The 19,173-nt window shown below is 40.5% G+C and overlaps 1 protein-coding gene across 4 annotated transcripts in view; it reads left to right on the top strand.

Moving 5' to 3' along the window:
- Positions 1 to 10,590, top strand: part of CD28 (CD28 molecule) — a 32,790-nt gene extending 22,200 nt beyond the window's left edge. For 3 of the 4 annotated variants that reach the window (XM_011992484.1, XM_011992483.1, XM_011992482.1), the window contains 2 exons: positions 1,029 to 1,153; positions 6,523 to 10,590. In XM_011992484.1, coding sequence (XP_011847874.1) covers positions 1,029 to 1,153; positions 6,523 to 6,651 — 254 coding nt within the window. In that variant the 3' untranslated portion in view covers positions 6,652 to 10,590. The remainder of the gene's footprint in view (positions 1 to 1,028; positions 1,154 to 6,522) is intronic. The other variant, XM_011992481.1, reaches the window with a different exon arrangement.
- Positions 10,591 to 19,173: the final 8,583 nt, after the last annotated feature.

The following is a 19,173-nucleotide window of genomic DNA, read 5'->3' as shown; positions in this document are numbered from 1 at the left end:
GTGTGAATATTTTGTTTGCTGAGTCCCATTTAGATTTCTAGTATCTATAATGTCCAAACAGAATATTTCACTTGTATCAAGTCAAAGGTTTAAAAATTATGCTATCTTGCTTGTAGTTAAGAGTGAAATATTTTTTCCTATATGAATGATATACTACTTTAGGATAGTATTTTATATATATGTATACACACATATACACATATCATTTATAGTAGAACTGAGGACACCAATGCTCCTGTACTTAGTAATTTTCAGTCCTGTCTATATATTATAAATCTGAGTAGGTTTTAAAAGAAATACCAATGCCTAGTTCCAGCCCTGAGATTCTGATGTAATTGATATGGGTTGAGGAAGGGGTGCTGAACATCATTATATTTTCAAATTTCCTCAGATAATGTGCAGCTAGGATTGAAAATCAATGGACTAGAGGATTTTTGGTATGCTTTCTAGTTCTAATTTTCTCTAATTTTGAATAGAATTCTATAGGTTCCTTCTCATCCCCTTTTGATTCCTAAAGATATAAAGCGACTTGTTCATCATCATATAATCGATTAGGCAGGGTTGGAGCTAGAAATTTATTCTCTGATTAGCAGTCCAGTGTTCTGACTGCCATATTAGGCTGATGATTTTCTTAAGGCTTGAAAACATGTATATTATTTAACTTATTCCAAGGATGCAGTTTAGGGTCTAGATTAACTACCTTCTGATGGGAGAGAGGGGTAAAGTAGGTTAAGGCCATTGGAAGTCACCATTTTGAATCACACAGTAGAATCCACAAAGTCAAGTGAATACAAGTCTACCAGTGTACCATCCTAACGTAATGGCTTTCAACTGTAGTCATGAAAACTGACCAGGTCATGGTCAGTGGTGGGGTTGGGTAAGTCTCAAACAGGAAATCTATTCACTCTAAGCTGGTAATATGTTTAATATTTTTATTTCTTTCACATTTTTCTCTGATGTTCACAAAGAAGGAAATGTACTCAATTGCTATTCCTGTATCATTTAATCCACTCTATTTTGTTTTTCAGGGAAACACCTTTGTCCAAGCCCCCTATTTCCTGGACCTTCTAAGCCCTTTTGGGCACTGGTGGTGGTTGGTGGAGTCCTGGCTTGCTATAGCTTGCTAGTAACAGTGGCCTTTAGTATTTTCTGGGTAAGAGAAGCAGCACTGCTTTTATGTAACTTTTCCACTGCACATGCAATCTGAACACATTCAAGAATTTTGTCTATGTGGTTTATTTTCTGTTTAATATATGATGATGATTTTCTTTTCCCCATGCTTGAGTAGGTTCTCTTTTAGCCCGTTCGACTCTATCTGAGATAAAAATCTGATATGAGTTAGATTTCCCAGAAGGCATTGAGTAGGTGGTGAGGCAAAATAAGAAGCTAAATGGGCAAATTAGGGTAGAGGGATTAGGAGCAGTTGCCTTTTTTCTCTCCATTTTGCAATATAATTATGACACATAAAACAGTTTTAATGTGTATATATGTATAAACACCTAGGCAACTTGGGAAGCTAGGCAACTGAAGCCAATGGACAATGTTGGCTTGATCAAAAATCATGAGAAACTTGGCTACTGAAATTGTGTATTCAAACCTAGCAAAGAAACTAGATCTGTTTATCTGAGTCATATTTTTTTCTCCTCTGAAGCAGTTGAATTGTGTGAGGCCAAGTATGGTGCTGTCATTATGAAACTATAATGGGAGTTAGAGTTTTCTGAGCTCTCACCACTGAATTGAAGTACCAACTTTTGTAAATGTTTACATAATAAATGTGGTGTATTTTTCTTTACCTTCCTCAACATTGAATTTTTGGCCTGGGTTTGAACACATTTTGATGAACGCATTTACAGTTAAGAACGTACCCCTGAGTGACACTTATTCTTACTCAGAAACTTCTTAGGTACACAGTTATGGTACAGAATGTATTGACTCCATGTTGTCTTTGAATTTTTTTCTAGAAGTTACATGCATGGATGAGTCATTTCTTCAATGAGAAATGTATTCTCTTCAAAGATAAAAGACTATTTCTTTTTTTTTTTTTTTTGAGACAGCCTTGCTCTGTCGCCCAGGCTGGAGTGCAGTGGCCGGATCTCAACTCACTGCAAGCTCCGCCTCCCGGGTTTACGCCATTCTCCTGTCTCAGCCTCCCGAGTAGCTGGGACTACAGGTGCCCGCCACCACGCCTGGCTAGTTTTCTGTATTTTTTAGTGAAGACGGGGTTTCACCGTGTTAGCCAGGATGGTCTCTATCTCCTGACCTCGTGATCCGCCCGTCTCGGCCTCCCAAAGTGCTGGGATTACAGGCTTGAGCCACCGTGCCCGGCCGATAAAAGACTATTTCTCTTGATAGTCTCCAAAAGACTATTTATCTTGATATTCTCCATTTGATATTAAGTACATTTGGTGCTTAATGAACGCTTATTGAATTGATGAATTGATAACCTCCAGAGAGGTCAGATTAAGGATTTAAATGAGTCTGCCTGAAGTATGATACTCATCTTTAAGGCATAATCCATATATTTACCTAATTCGTAGATGGGTCAGTGATTTCTGAAAGCCTTATCATGTGAAGTCATTCTGTTTACTATCAGCTTGATGACTGCAGGTACAGACCTGGATCCACAGTCATGCCTTCCTATTATCCAGTCTTAGATTCTTTTAGACTCTTCTTGGCCTATTGCCGAAGCTTACCTTTCAATTGTTCCCCACATGCTCCTTGCAATTCAGAAGACCCTAGGGCTCAGATGGACATTTGTCAGGCTGCCTGTTGCTTACTCTGTACTGCTGCAGGGTAGGAAAGAAAGTGGTCGCTTGTTCCTGGAAATTCTTTATACTAGGTATCATCTTAAGAATTTGCCTGGCTTGCCTTCTGCAAGTTGCCCAACCCTGAAGGTGCGGCTTTGGTGTTGTAAAATATTGCCTGAATTCTGCCTCTGATGTTAGTTGACTACTTTCATCTTTCCAGATCTTGGTGTCTTCATCCAACTTAACTTCTAGCTTTGATCCTCCGTGGTGTTTGCTGATAATTTTAGAGTTTTTAGAATTCTTAGTTCTTGTTTCTTCTTAATCTCTGGACATTGGCTTTTATGCCTACCATATGGCTTTTCAATCCTCTCATTGGGAATCTCAACTTTCTAACTTAAAGGCCAGGTGCAGTGGCCCTTTGGGTACCCCTACAGGAAAGGCATTCCCCTGTGATATGCTGACCTAGGTCAAAGTAATTTACTAGCTCTGTGGAAAGTAGTTTTGGGAACTACTTTAACCTTCAGTGGCAGAGGACACTGCTCATTATTGAAAACTTATTATAAATATGCATTAGAATGTCAGTTACTATAATGAGACATCAATTTGCTGAGTGACTTGAGTCACCCAAAGGGACAAAAACAGCTTCTCACTTTCAATGAATTTAAACTTCGCTTTCGACTCAGACACATCACAGACACGCTGGGTTTTTCCTTGGCAGCACTACTAATTCCTAGTGAGATTCATCTTGCTTTGTTTTAAAAAAATTTATTTTTGTTTTACTTTGTCTTACAGACTCCCTGTGAATTGGGCAGGCCTGTCATTTGTGGCCTCTTACAGTCAATTCGGTTACCCAATAAAAACTACCACTTATCTGCATCTCAAACCTGTGTCTTTGTACTCTTTTACCAAAAGAGTATAAATACAAGTTTGTCTATATTTCGTAGAATAACATAGTATTTTTACTCTGGGCTTATCTTTTCCTGCTGTTGCTGTTTAAGCAACAAGTACCTTGCTGAGCTGGGCATCTAGGCCATTATGGATCCCTGGAGTTTAGCTATTTCCTGGGTAATTTTCTGAGATCCTATTTTTGGCTGGTCTGCAGTGTGCCTTGATGTAAGTTGCTGTTTTCCGGAACTTCCTGAGGACCTATGATATGCTACTGTAGGCAGTTCTGGGTTGAGTGGGTTTCTAGGCTGAGCGGGTTTCTGGGAGCAGCTGCAGATTCTATCTCAGTTCTTGACCTGATGTTGACATTTGAGTAAATAAAGAGCTCCCTTCAGTCAAGCTGTCACAGGCCAGCACCTGTCACTGTCTTTCAATTCTCCATTCACACAGCTGTGCTGGTAAAGCTGCCCGTTTTCCTAGTCTAAAGAAATCTTTTAAGAAAACATTATGTTCCCCACTGCAGATCACAATGTGAGGAATGTAGATAGTGTGTGTACAGGTAGTGTCTGCTTTGTATAATAATCCAGTAGATTCTTAAAGACCATGTGTACTTAAGTAGATTACCTTGCGTATGCCCTGTGTGTTGCTGCTGTTCCCAGGAAACAAGGGGGTAAGGCTGGCATGGGGAGAAGGGCAAAGGAGGAATGGTCCAGAAATCACATACCATTAGCTGACATTCACTGTTGAAGGGGTAGAGATGACATAGACACATAGGGTAGGTACTTCCTGCACACATATCACACATACTTGACACACATGGGTACCGTAGGTTCTTCATAGTATTTGTTCCCAGCCATGCATTTGTCATTTTCATCCCACTGCTGTGTTTAGAGTTAGGGTGATAGTAAGTCAGTCCACCATCGACAATCGCTTGAGGATAAGCATGGGAGTTGACTGCAACAGACCTTTCATTATCTTTACGTGCAATGTGAAGAACCTGAGAATCAAGACATCTTTATTACTATGGCCTCTCTACCAGCTGTGATTTGGTTTGGATGTCCAGAGGCAGAGGCTGACACTTGGAGGTTTGGCAAAGGGAGTCCGCAGGGTTGGAGTAAGTACTAAAAATGCTTCCCAGGTTATCAGCTGTTTTCTACACTCATCTGGGGACAGACATTTCCTTGGTCTTACCCCTGCCTTGCTGTGATCCTGTGCTCAAGACAGCTGTAGTCTTTCATTTACAGAAAAGATGTAGAACCAAAACAATTCTTCGTTGCAGAGGGCTACCCTGTGCATTGTAGGATGTTTAGCAGCATCTCTGACCTCTACCTAGTAGATGCCAGTAGCATCCCTCCCCGTTGTGATGATCCAAAATGTTTTTAGACTTCACTAAATGTCCCCTGGGACAGGGATTAAGGGAGCTTGAGGTGTCAAGGATGAGGTTAGGAGGGCAGTCTTGGGCAACTGTATATATGGTAGTGTCATTCACTCAGATGAGAAACACTAGTAAAAAAACCCAGCATTTTGGGGAAATCTTGAATTTATTTTAGACATGTTGAGTTTACAGTGGCTTTGAGGTTTAGTCCAGAGATACAAATTTGGGTGAGTAGGTGGTAATTGAAGCTGTGAATGTGGATGAGATTGCCTAGGGAAAGAGGATACAGTAGAGAAGAAGGCCTAGGACCAAGCAGTGAAAAATTCTAACAGCTGGTTAGAGAAGGATGAGCTTGCAAAGGAGGCAGGGAAGGAGTGACAAGACAGGTAGGATAAAAACTGGGATGTCATAGATGCAAAGAGAAATAGTATCACAAAAAGAAGAGAGTTATCAATAGTATAGAATGCTGCTGAGAGTTGAAGAAGGTGAGGACTTAAAACATGTTAGCTATGTTTAGTAACCTGGAGGTCAGTGTTTTTTCAAACCTTTCTTTAGCACTTACTCATGCCCCTTTGACGAGGAAGGTGTGAAGTGCTCAGGCAGGAGTGTATGGAAACAAAACCAGGGCTGAAATCATTCACTTATTTATTCATTTAGGTATCATGTCATTTATGTACAGCATATCTACTTAGGTATCGGCCTGTATGCCAGGAACTAGGCACCTTTGTCATAATAGAGAATTCTGAATCCAGAAATCTGATGGCTTTCTGTTTTTAGATGTTTTCTGGGTCATTTGTAAGAAATGTAAAATTTTACTATCACGTTGATCCAGAAATGATGCTCCTAACCCTTAGTCAAAAATTTTGCTAAGATTCATGGTGGGCAAAATGATTGCCCTTATTTTCCTCACTTCTGGTGGAAATTCATCCTGAGGGAGCCAAGCCTATGAAAGAGAGATGAGTGACAGTATTGTCTTTATAGAAATACATACCCATAAAGAAATAGGGATGTGCTAGTTGTCTAGAACTGTAAATTGCCATTAGTTTGGACTCCATCTTTACAAATTTGTGATTATTCCAGACTCTGCAGGAGCTGAAGGTCCTCTTTGGTTAATTATGGAAAAACAGCTTGTTAAGCAAATGCTAATGTAAGAAGATCCAATGTGGGCAGGCTTAACCTAGTCAAAGGAGAAAGGGCCTTCAAGTGTATTTACATATCAATAGTGGATATGTTGATTAGTATGCATTTTGAATTCAGGTCAAATGACAGCATTGAGAGTAACAGGGACGCATTTCTCTAAAATACTTTCTTTGAGATTTTTTCAAAGAAAAGTTCAATGTGAAGAGTCAGTAGTTGGGTGTGATTAGTCATTACTGAAGTCCAGGGTGCTCAAAAAAGGTTAGTGTTTTAGTGTCTCTGTCATTTGACAGTTAATAATATCAACAGTTGTGTCCAAAGTCTTAGAACTCCTTCCATGACATTGTCCCTCCATACTGACACTTCTCTTTTCTGCAGATGAGGAGTAAGAGGAGCAGGCTCCTGCACAGCGACTACATGAACATGACTCCTCGCCGCCCCGGGCCCACCCGCAAGCATTACCAGCCCTATGCCCCACCACGTGACTTCGCAGCCTATCGCTCCTGACACGGACGCCTATCCAGAAGCCAGCCGGCTGGCAGCCCCCATCTGCTCAATATCACTGCTCTGGATAGGAAATGACCGCCTCATCTCCAGCCGGCCACCTCAGGCCCCCGTTGGGCCACCAATGCCAATTTTTCTCGAGCGACTAGACCAAATATCAAGATCATTTTGAGACTCTGAAATGAAGTAAAAGACATTTCTTGTGGCAGGCCAAGTCTTACAGTGCCATGACCCACATTCCAACTTACCACGTATTTATTGACTTGACTGAGAAGTTAGGGTAGAAAACAAAAAGGGAGTGGATTCTGGGAGCCTCTTTCCTTTCTCACTCATCAGAACATCTCAGTCAAGCAAAGTGTGGTATCCACAGACATTTTAGTTGCAGAAGAAAGGCTAGGAAATCATTCCTTTTGGTTAAATGGGTGTTTAATCTTTTGGTTAGTGAATTAAATGGGGTAAGTTAGAGTAGGGGGAGGGATAGGAAGACATATTTAAAAACCATTAAAACACTGTCTCCCACTCATGAAATGAGCCACTTAGTTCCTATTTAATGCTGTTTTCCTTTTAGTTTAGAAATATATAGACATTGTCTTTTATGAATTCTGATCATATTTAGTCATTTTGACCAAATGAGGGATTTGGTCAAATGAGAGATTCCCTCAAAGCAGTATCAGGTAAACCAACTTGCTTTCCTCATTCCCTGTCATGAGACTTCAGTGTTAATGTTCACAATATACTTTCAAAAGAATAAAATAGTTCTCCTACACCAAGAAAGAATATGTCAGGAAATAAGGTCACTTTATGTCGAAATTATTTGAGTACTATGGGACCTGGCGCAGTGGCTCATGTTTGTAATCCCAGCATTTTGGGAGGCCGAGGTGGGCAGATCACTTGAGGTCAGGACCAGCGTGGTCAAGATGGTGAAACCCCATCTGTACTAAAAGTACAAAATTCAGCTGGGCCTGGTGGCAGGCACCTATAATCCCAGCTACCCAGGAGGCTGAGGCATGAGAATCACTTGAACTTGGGAGGTGAAGGTTGCAGTGAGCCAAGATTGTGCCACAGCTCTCCAGCCTGGGTGACAGAGTGAGACTCTGTCTCAAACAACAACAACAACAAAACCACAATTTTTTTTTGAGTACTATGAAGGATTATTTGTTTAACAGTTCATTCCAATCAGACCAGGTAGGAGCTTTCCTGTTTCATATGTTTCAGGGTTGCACAGTTGGTCTCTTTATTGTCGTTGTGGAGATCCAAAGTAGGATGTGGAAAGAGTGTCCATAGGAGAAGTGAGAATACTGTGAAAAAGGGATGTTAGCATTCATTAAAGTATGAGGATGAGTCCCAAGAAGCTTCTTCGGAAGGAAGAGGAATGATGAAATTCTTGCCATGTGCTGAGGAGGTGGCCAGCATTAGGTGACAATCTTCCAGAGGGTGTCAGGCAGAAGGAGCCGTGGTGAGAGCTCCTTTACAGGGACTTTATGTGGTTTAGGGCTCAGAATTCCAAAACTCTGGGCTCAGCTGCTCCTGTAACATGGGAAAGTATTTTGGAATGTATCTTTTAAGAGAACATCAAAGTTCTTAAGGGACTGGGTAAGGCCTGACTCTGAAATGACTATGGATATTTTTCTGCCTACAGTTTGAGTCAACTAAAATATGCCTGGGGACCTTGAAGAATGGCCCTTCAGCAGCCCTCACCATTTGTTCATGCTTCAGTTAATTCAGGTGTTGAAGGAACTTAGGTTTTAGAGGCACATAGACTTGGTTCAAGTCTTGTTAGTAGTTGAATAGCCTCAGGCAAGTCACTGTCCACCTAAGATGATGGTTCTTCAACTATAAAATGGAGAAAATGGTCACTATATTCCTATAGTATAATCTCCATGAGGGCATGTCCCAAGTCTGTCTTTGTCTCTGCCTATCCCTGACATTTAGTAGTATGCCTGACATATTTAGCTATTGGTATTATTGCCATTTAGATAAATTATGTATAAAAATTAAACTGGGCAATAGCCTAAGAAGGGGGGAATATTGTAACACAAATTTAAACCCACTACGCAGGGATGAGGTGCTATAATATGAGGACCTTTTAACTTCCATCATTTTACTGTTTCTTGAAATAGTTTATCTTGTAATGGAATATAGGGCACCTCCCACTTTTATGTATAGAAAGAAGTATTTTAATTTTTTTTTTAATGTAAGGAGGGGAGGAGTAGGAATCTTGAGATTCCAGATAGAAAATACTGTACTTTGGTTGATTTTAAAATGGGCTTCCATTCCGTGAATTTAATCAGTCCCAAGAAGATCAAACTCAGCAGTACTTGGGTGCTGAAGAACTGTTGGATTTGCCCTGCACCTATGCCACTTGCCAGTTTCTTGGGCACACAGTTATCCCACTTATCAGATTGTATTTGAAAATGACAGAGCTGGAGAGTTTTTTGAAATGGCAGTGGCAAATAAATAAATAGGTTTTTTTTAAATGGAAAGACTTGATCTATGGTAATAAATGATTTTGTTTTCTGACTGGAAAAGTAGGCCTACTAAAGATGAATCACACTTGAGATGTTTCTTACTCACTCTGCACAGAAACAAAGAAGAAATGTTATATAGGGAAGTCCGTTTTCACTATTAGTATGAACCAAGAAATGGTTCAAAAACAGTGGTTGGAGCAATGCTTTTATAGTTTCAGATATGGTAGTTATGAAGAAAACAATGTCATTTGCTGCTATTATTGTAAGAGTCTTATAATTAATGGTACTCCTGTAATTTTTGATTGTGAGCTCACCTATTTGGGTTAAGCATGCCAGTTTAAAGAGACCAAGTGTACATTATGTTCTATATATTCAGTGATAAAATTACTAAACTACTATATGTCTGCTTTAAATTTGTACTTTAATATTGTCTTTTAGTATTAAGAAAAATATGCTTTCAGAATAGATACGCTTCGCTTTGGCAATGAATCTGGAGAGAACTTGCTATTTAAAAGAGGTGTGGGGTAAATCCTTGTGTCAATCTCCAGTTTAGCCTTTTTTGAAAAAGCTAGAGTTTCAAATACTAATTTCACTTCAAGCGGGTTACATTTCTGGTTTGTTTGCTTGACTTCAGTCACAATTTCTTATTAGACCAATGGCTGACCTCTTTGAGCTGTCAGGTTAGGCTTACCTATGTGTTCTGTGTCATATGAGTGCTCAGAAATTTGAGAGAGATCCAACTTCAGCCTTGACCCCATCAGTCCCTCAGGTTAACAAACTGAGCCACCAGTCCTCAGGGCTATTTTAATGAGGATATTGGTGGTTAAATGGATGTCTCATCCCTTATCCCAGCCATTTGCACTGCCAGAGGGGAACTATACCCAACCTGGATACTGATCCCAAAGTGCTAAAGTAAACTACATCCTGGAGATTAGAGATGGTGCCAATAATGGACCCAGAACCAGGATCTTGATTGCATAGACTTATTACTAATCCAGGTCAAAGACAGTGACATAGATTCTCTCAGACCCGGGGTGAGGGAGTCTGTGTTATCTGCAAGGCCATTTGAGGCTCAGGAAGTCTCTCTTTCCTATAGATAGATGCATACTTTCTGACATATACGAATGTGTCAGGAATACTCAACCAGCACAGGCATGTTCCTACCTCAGGGCCTTTACATGTCCTATTTACTCTGTCTGGAATGTCCTTCTGTAGATGACCTGGCTAGCCTCGTCACTCTTCAGGTCGTTGCTCAAGTGTCATCTTCTCCCCTAGTTAAACTCCCCCATACGCTGTCTGCTTTCCTTGCTTGTTTTTCTCCATAGCATTTTACCATATCTTACATTAGACATTTTTCTTATTTATTTATGGTTTATAAGCTTCATGAGGCAAATAACTTTGCTTTGTTTCTTGCTGTATCTCCAGTGCCCAGAGCAGTGCCTGGTATATAATAAATATTTATTGACTGAGTGAATAAGTTTTACACGGCCTTATGTAACGGTCAGTCTAAATGTTATAATCATACTTTGAGAGGGAGAAAGCCAGTTCTATTTTCTAGTTTCCTGTTAAGAAGTCCAAAAATTCATTTTATTAAAAAAAACAGGAGGTAAAATATATACACAGCCAAATCTGGTGAAAGAAAATCTGATGCGTATAAGTTCATTTATGTTTTAGAAATTTTTGTGCAGTGAGGAGAACCAATACTGTTAGAAAATTCATGCCAACTAAGCCACTGTCAGGAGTAAATTGATTTTCCACTGAAGCCCCCAAATTCCCTCTTAATGGAATATTGGTTATGTCTTAAACATATCTTTAGCTTAAGACTTCTGAAAATGTTGTCTTTGTAGTTAAAATCCCATCCCACTAGTGACCTGCTGCTCTTTTTTCTGGGGTGATTTTACCCCCAACAAATTCTGTAAATGCCTTCTCTGACTCTGATTCAAAAAGTGCTCACAAATGGAAATGCTGGGGACAGAAAATTTCAACTTCTTCACCTGTCATACTCATATCATAGCTGAACACTCTAATAGCGTGCACACACACACACACACCCCCCTATCATCTTGTGGGTAGGGGAAGGGAAAGGTGGTTGAACAACAGACACAAGAGCTGGTCTAATAATTCATGCAGTACCTTCTGTTTCCTTCGTTGAAATTTTGCTCTGAAAGTGACTCAGAGTCAATTAAATCGGTGTGCAATGAGTTCATCTCTAAACTGATTCTTTTCTTTGGTGAAATGAAGCTTATTAAACTTAATAAAGGTAATTAAACTTGAAAAAGATGAGCTTATATGTCTCTTACTACTCCAAGAAAGACTGAACTCAGCTGGTTACTCATGGATAGTTCAATAAGACAAATCAAATCAATTGGAAAGGATCAAGGTGGGTAAAAAAAAAAAAAAAAGTCAGCTACTAAATGAATCTGCTCAATAAGCACTCCTTTACTGTGCTAGTAAAAACAGTGTAACCCACTTCTGTAAAAAGGTTCTAGTACCTTGAAACTCAAGTTCAAAACAAAATCAAATGCAAACTTTGCTTCATCTAACACCTCCCACCACATTCTAGCTACTCAACTGGGTGAATATTGTAATTGTCCACAACCCTGAATTCACTTTTTCCCTCCAGTATGATAAAACAGATTGATTCCTTTTCTAAAGCAATACCCTTTCTTCTCTCCCATCTTGTCGGGATCAGAGATAATGGATAGGTGAGAAAAAATTAAAGAAACTTCTGGATCCATTGTAATGGGGACCTAACCATCACACTGTGCAGCAGCAAATGGGATGGTCTGGAAAGCAGACCAGAACCTTATCTGGTAACTTTGCTTCTAATGTCTGTTTGTGTTTCCTAAACTGAAGCTTAACTCTTGCCTTTTTGACAGTAATGCTCATAAGAAAGTTTGGGGCTGGGCATGGTCACTCATGCCTGTAATGTCAGCAATTTGGGAGGCTAATGCAGGAGGATCACTTGAGTCTAGGAGTTCAAGACCAGCTTGAGCAACATAGGGAGATCCTGTCTCTATTAAAAAAAAAAAGAAAAAAAATTAGCCAGACATGATGGTGCAGGCCTGTAGTCCCAGCTACTTAGGAGGCTGAGGCTGCAGTGAACTGGGATCACACCCCTTCAAGAACACATGTGAATGGTGGGGCCTCTCGGCTTTCCCTGATTTGGCATCCCAGAAGAAATATGTGCTTTCTCTTTGAAGATTCACAGGATCCTAGCACTTAGAAACCAAGGCCACTGTCCAGAACAGAAAGTCACACACATTCTCAGAGTGACTTTCGTTCATTTCAGGGTGTTGACACTGGGCCCAACACTTGAAAATTGCTTGAGATGATCAATTGCTTGAGGTGATCAAAGAATATATCAGCTCTTCCAAGCTGACCTCATTCTTGGTGCAACTCTCAGGGCCAGAATGTGTGCTTCCTGAAGCTCATTTTCCTATCTGGTTTGCCTGTTGAAACTCTATGAAAGACCCTTGAATGCTAGGAATTTGAAGGGACAAAAAGTTGAAGAAAGGTGAATGGATTTCAGGGTGGGAGTGGACTGGATTTTACTCTCACTTCATCAGGCAGAGCTATCTCAATGATAGATTGAAACTCTCCTCTGGCTCCAAAGAACAAATCATGAGCTGGGTGGAAATGTCAGTTGAGAAGAAGAGCAGCAAACAGCTTTGTTTTCCTATAGTTGTGGTTTTACATGGTGATGATGACACACGAAGATGAAAATGTGCAGCATGAACTCCAGTTGTTATCTGAGTGAGCATCTCTGCCAACACTGAAGGATATGTGTGGGTGTCACCTGAAAACAAAGAGAGAGAGAGAGAGAGAAAAAAAGAAGAAAAGGAGGCCCTGTTTCGGAAAGAAGAGCCAGTTAATCAAAGATCAACAGTGACAAGTGGTGCTGTTTATTTCATGAGCTTTATATTTGATTTCCTTCCTTGCTAATCTCCATGTCTGAATTTAGTCTCTGTACTAAATATATTTGCATCTGGTGACTGAGGAAGGGGTGGAAAAGGTGACCTTGAATGGGCATCAGGGTAGTTACCATAATTATTTAGTCATTTCTTCAGTCTCTTGGGCACATACTTAGCTTCCCAAGTGGGAGTTCCTGCTAACTTTTGAGAACCTGTGACATATTACATAGGGCAGACAAACTTTAGGTTTTTGTTGGGGACCCTCTTTTATCCCCAACCCTATGCAATGCTTCTTTCATTTGCTTTATGTTTCTCCTTCCTCTCTTCTACTTCATTCATTCTAGAACTAGTTAATGGGCACCTGCCCAGCACTAAGATGTGGGCTAGGTACAGGGATGTGGCATTGAGCAGCACAGATACTACCTCCACACTTCCGAAGTATAGAATGTCTGCTTTGTATATTACTTCAGTTTTTTTTTCTTCTTTTCCTGTCCCATATATCCTGCCTCTAGGGGTAACCACTTAGTCTTGATTTTGGGACTTAGGTCTTAATGTGGCTACTTGATAGCCTTTGTTGGTTTGCCTGAAATTGATTTCTTTGACATGTTCCTATTTAACATCTCTAACTCTTTCAACGTCATAGACCAGGAATTGGCAAATTTTTTTCTGTTAAGGGCCAGATAGTAAATATTTTAGGCTTTGTGACTATACTGTCTCCTATAAATAATCAGTTTTGCCATTGTAGTGTGAAAGCAGCCATAAACAATATATAAACAAATAAGCATGGCTGCATTCCAATAAACCTTTATTTATGGATATTGATATGTGAAGTTCGTGTGATTTTCATGTCATGCAATATTACTTTTCTTTTGGTTTTTTCCCCTAACCATTTATACTTGGAAAATCAATTTTTAGCTCATGGGCTGTACAAAGGCAGGTGGTGGGCTGGACATAGCTTATGGGCTACGGTTTGCTGATCCTTGACTTAGATCTAAGCCGCAACCTTAGCTATAAGCTTATTTTTGAGTTCTACATTTTTAGGGCCAGAAGGAATCAGTTTGAATGTGTGTAAAGGCTTCTTGGGAGTGATGAGAGTCAAGTATCTCTTTTGAAAGAAGGACATGGATCAACAAAGAAGAAGGAAGAGCTTTCATCTAAGGAAAGCTATTTGAGGTAGAAGAAATGGGAAGTTATAAGCAAAGGGAATGAGAAGCTGTTTCAGGATGACAGAGTCTTCTCTATATTATTATTATTATTATTATTATTATTATTATTATTAATTTTGACAGCGTCTTGGCTCACTGCATCCTCTGCCTCTCGGGTTCAAGCGATTCTCATGCCTCAGTCTCCCGAGTAGCTGGGACGACAGGCACATGCCACCACTCCCGGCTAATTCTTTTATTTTTTATTTTTATTTTTATTTTTTAGTAGAGATGAGGTTTCACCATGTTGGCCAGGTTGGTCCCAAACTCCTGGCCTCAAGTGATTCGCCCACCTCGGTCCCCCAAAGTGCTGGGATTACAGGCGTGAGCCACTGTGCCCAGCCTATATTATTGATGAAAGCCTAAACGCCTTGGGAAATGTTGTTACTCTTTTCTCAAGTCCTTTCTACTCTTTTCCTTCTTTTCTAGGCATCACATCCTTATAATCTCCAAGGAAACAATTTTTTTTCTTTTTCTTTTTCTTTTCTTCTTTTTTTTTTTTAAGACAAGAGTCTTGCTCTGTTGCCCAGGCTGAAGTGCAGTGGTGCGATCTCGGCTCACTGCAAGCTCTGCCTCTCAGGTTCACGCCATTCTCCTGCCTCAGCCTCCCAAGTAGCTGGAACTACAGGCGCCCACCACAACGCCTGGCGAATTTTCTGTATTTTTAATAGAGACGGGGTTTCACTGTGTTAGCCAGGATGGTCTCGATCTCCTGACCTCGTGATCCGCCTGCCTCGGCCTCCCAAAGTGCTGGGATTACAGGCGTGAGCCACTGTGCCCGGCCAGGAAACAAATTTCTATGCACAGAAGGGAAGGGGCAGGAAATGGTCTGTGTCGGATGTGATGAACCGGCTTGACTTCCCTGCTAATTCTTCCCTACATAGTATACCCAAATCCAAGTCGGGGTGGGTAGAGAAGAGATCAGAAGCAGCTCTCTCTAAATTGGCCTGCTACTTTCTACCTATCTCATTTTCTCAATCTGTACTTGGCCACCATTTGTGGGTGGCCAAAAGTAACCCCTCATGAATCTACATTAAGGCTCAGCATTTCACAAGCAGCTGATGAAATCAGTATTACTCAGATCAGAAAGGCACCGACCTAACCCTTACCATCCCTTGCCCCCATTCCTCACTCTGGTCTTGTTATACCCAAGGTACAAATCGTTCCTGGAAGCAGCCCAGCATATGGGGGCACTCTAAGTCATACACCTATTCACACCATCTGGGCAATTTAAAAATAGGGCCAAAGGGAGCATTTAGCCTGGTCTGTCCAGCCGAGATCAGGAAATTGCCTCTAAAAGGTCGGATGACTAAGATTATTGTGCCAACAGTCTAGGATGTCAGTAATGAAAAAAACTTCTGGCAGAATGAATTCTCCTGACTTTACACGTGGTGTTCCAGTTCCGAGTTGGGGTGAACAGCTTCGGGAAATCCCAAGATTTTTCTACTCCAGAAAATAGTACTACTAGGTACATTTATGCATTGTGTGCCTTGCACAAAGGCCCCTAGTGAAGGGAATGGAGGGGGCTGAAATCTAGTCAAGCTCCCCTTATCAAGCTCTGCACCTGCTTAATGAAGAGAGGGTGCCTTCTCTAATGCCCTCATGTATAGGCTATTGAGGCCCTGATAGAATGCTAGCCTTTCTGCCATTTGGTTACTGAGCTTTGTAGAAGCTATGTCCCCATTCTCAAAGCAGGAATTTTCTAGGATGAATAATAGTTAAAACAAAATAAAACTACCCCTTTCTCCACAAAATGGAATGGTTCTAAATATCACAAAAATTTATCTCCTCGGTCCCTTCTTTAGTCTTTCCTTCATCTTAGCTCTGCATGCTTTAATTTAGTTGGTTGGTTTTTCTTGACTTACATTGGGTGGGTTTGTCTTTGGGGAGTAATGAGGAGAAGAAACTTCCTAATTCATGTCCTAGTTAGGCTCTTAGAAGAAAAACAAAAAATGTTTTTGTGACCTGAAGAATACTAGGTGATATAGCTTGGATATTTGTCCTCTCCAAATCTCATTTTGAAATTTGATCCCCAGTGTTGGAGATGGGGTCTAGCGGGAGGTGTTTGGGTCATGGGGGCGGATCCCTCATGAATGACTTGGTGCCATTCTTATGGGATTCAGTGAGTTCTTGCTGTTAGTTTCCGGGAGATCTGGTTGTCAAAAAGAGTCTGGCATCTTATTCAGTGCCTCCCTTCTCCCCTGACTATTTCTCTCCCTTTCTCACTCTCTCTTTCTCTGTCTCACTTCCTGCCATGTGATCTTTACACACCAGCTCCCCCTCCCCCTTCTGCCATGACTGGAAGCTTCCTGAAGTCCGTGACAGAAGCAGAATAGAGTGCTATACTTCTTGTACAGCCTGCAGAACTATGTTCCAAATAAACCTCTTTTTGTTATAAATTACCCAGTCTCAGGTATTCCTTTATAGCAATGCAAATGGACTAAGACACTGGGCTTGGGGTTAGTTTTGGGGATGTACCTAGAACCCTTCAGTTAATGTAGTCTACTCTTATTTCCTAGTTATCACTACATGAGGGGGCCAGACTAAAGAACCTCAGAGCTCGTTCCTATAATTGTTTTTATACTCCATATTATAACTCTCCTAGAATTATCTTCCCATCATGAATACCATTGTTTTGGGTTTCTCCACTATCACATTTCTAAGTCTTACACATATAAACATTTTATGTTTGAGATTTGTCAATCAGAATTATTTGAATAAATCTATAATTCTCTACAACCGTTAAGTTTACTAATTTACCAAAATTGTTTCCATCACTTTTTCTTGAGGAAATAATGAATTCTAAAGTTTAGTTTAAAGTTAAAATAATGAATTTTAAAGTTTAATGAAGTTTATGTAATGTAAATTATTACATCATTTTTTAAAGCTTGACATTTTTCAAATAAATTTTTTATACATTATTGAAGTCTTCATAGTAAACTACATCTTGGATGTGATGGGTGCTCAGAATATCTTAATGAGTGAATCAATGGATGGATGGATAAATGAATGACTATCTTTCTTTGATAAATACCTGCAAGCTATTTTGGTTTTTGCAAATTAGATGAAACAGGTATTATGAAAAGACTTGGGAAAATTGAGGACAAATTAGTTTAGATACTATGAAAAGACTTGGGAAATTCGTATTTTTTAAAATTGTTGGAATGTATTCATTAATATGCATTTTAAGGCACTGTTTAGACATTCAGAAGCAAAAACTATTTATCCTTCCTTGGCAACAAACAGAACTCTAATTGTATTCAGTTATCTACCCTCCGTGTGCTTCTGGGGAGTTCCAGGGAGAGGATAAGGATTAGTTTAAGCCAGAATGGTAGTCCTAGCCTTCTCATCAGTGATTGGTTTAGGCATGGACACATGATTAAATTCTGACCAGTAGCCTAATGGGCCTTTGACAAAGTTTCTTTTTGCTTTTTTTTTTTGAGACAGTCTCACTCTATTACCCAGGCTGGAGTGCAGTGGTGCCATCTTGGCTCACTGCAACCTCCAGCTTCCTGGTTTCAAGCAATCCTTCTGCCTCAGCCTCTTGAGTAGCTGGGACTACAGGCATGCACCACCATGCCTGGCTAATTTTTGTATTTTTAGTAGAGACAGGGTTTCACCATGTTGGTCAGGCTGGTCCCTAACTCCTGATCTCAAGTGATCCACCTGCCTCGGCCTCCCAAAGTGCTGGGATTACAGGTGTGAGCCACCGTGCTCACCCTCTCCTTGCTCTTTAAAAAGAGATGTTTGGAAATAAACAGTTTCCTTTCTGCTATAGAATGTTGTGTCTGCAAGCAGCATCTGATATAGCCTCTTTGGGACCAGGAGAGGAACTGACCTGAGAACATGCTGAGGCAGGTAGAGCAGAAAGAGGGGAGGAACCTGGATCTTGGTGACATTACTGAGCTGCAGATTGATCCGACTTGAAACTATCCTTCCTTTCAGTTCTTGTCATGCGAGACAATAAATAACTTTACTGTTTAAGCCCTTTTGGGTTGGATTTTCTATTGCGTGAAGTTTAAAGCATTCTGATAACTTCATGTTTATTGATGTGTATAAATACTAATAGATTCTATTATTTGGGAATACAAGGAACTTGACTCAATAGTATCTTGTTCTATTGACATGTTCAATTTTTAATCACTGATAACCCTGAATAACTAAATGTTATTACCACATTTAGGACAATATCCACGTCCACTGACATATGAAATTTGGGCAAATTGCTTCCTTGGGAAGCATTATAAGTCACAGAACAGCAGAGGACACAAAGACCCCCACAAGAGATCATTAAGATTTTCTCCTTCCCTTCTTTTTGTCATCTGCATTGCTGAGAAGGAGCACCTCCAGGAAGGAACTAAATTATTTGTATTTTTTGTTTGTTTGTTTTTAGTTTTGAGACCCGGTCTCACTCTGTCACCCAGGCTGGAGTGCAGTGGTACAGCAGCTCACTGCAACCTCTGCCTCCCAGGTTCAAGCAATTCTCCTGCGTTAGCCTCCTGAGTAGCTGGGATTGCAGGTGCCCGCCACTATGCCCAGCTAATTTTTTTATGTTTTCAGTAGAGACGGGGTTTCACCATGTGGCCAGGCTGGTCTTGAACTCCTGACCTCAAGTGATCTGCCCACCTCAGCCTTCCAAAGTGTTGAGTTTACAGGCATGAGCCACCAAGCCTGGTCAATATTTGTATTTTGAATTAAAGTATGTACGTGAAAAATGAAAACACTGGCTTACTTCCTGATAATATAAAATACAACATATTAGTAAAATCTTCCATGATTCTCCTAGTTCAGTGATCTCTTTCTACCCCTGCGTTACCTAATGCTGGCCTAAACTCCAGGGGCCTGTAGAGGAGACTGGTTTTTGTAGATGTAAAATAATATTTTAGGCCTGGTGTGTGGCTCATGCCTGTAATCCCAGCACTTTGGGAGGCCGAGGTGGGC

Source organism: Mandrillus leucophaeus, unplaced genomic scaffold, assembly GCF_000951045.1.
Source record: "Mandrillus leucophaeus isolate KB7577 unplaced genomic scaffold, Mleu.le_1.0 Scaffold411, whole genome shotgun sequence".
NCBI classification, from domain to species: Eukaryota; Metazoa; Chordata; class Mammalia; order Primates; family Cercopithecidae; genus Mandrillus; species Mandrillus leucophaeus.
This window is presented reverse-complemented; position numbering and strand designations above follow the sequence as displayed.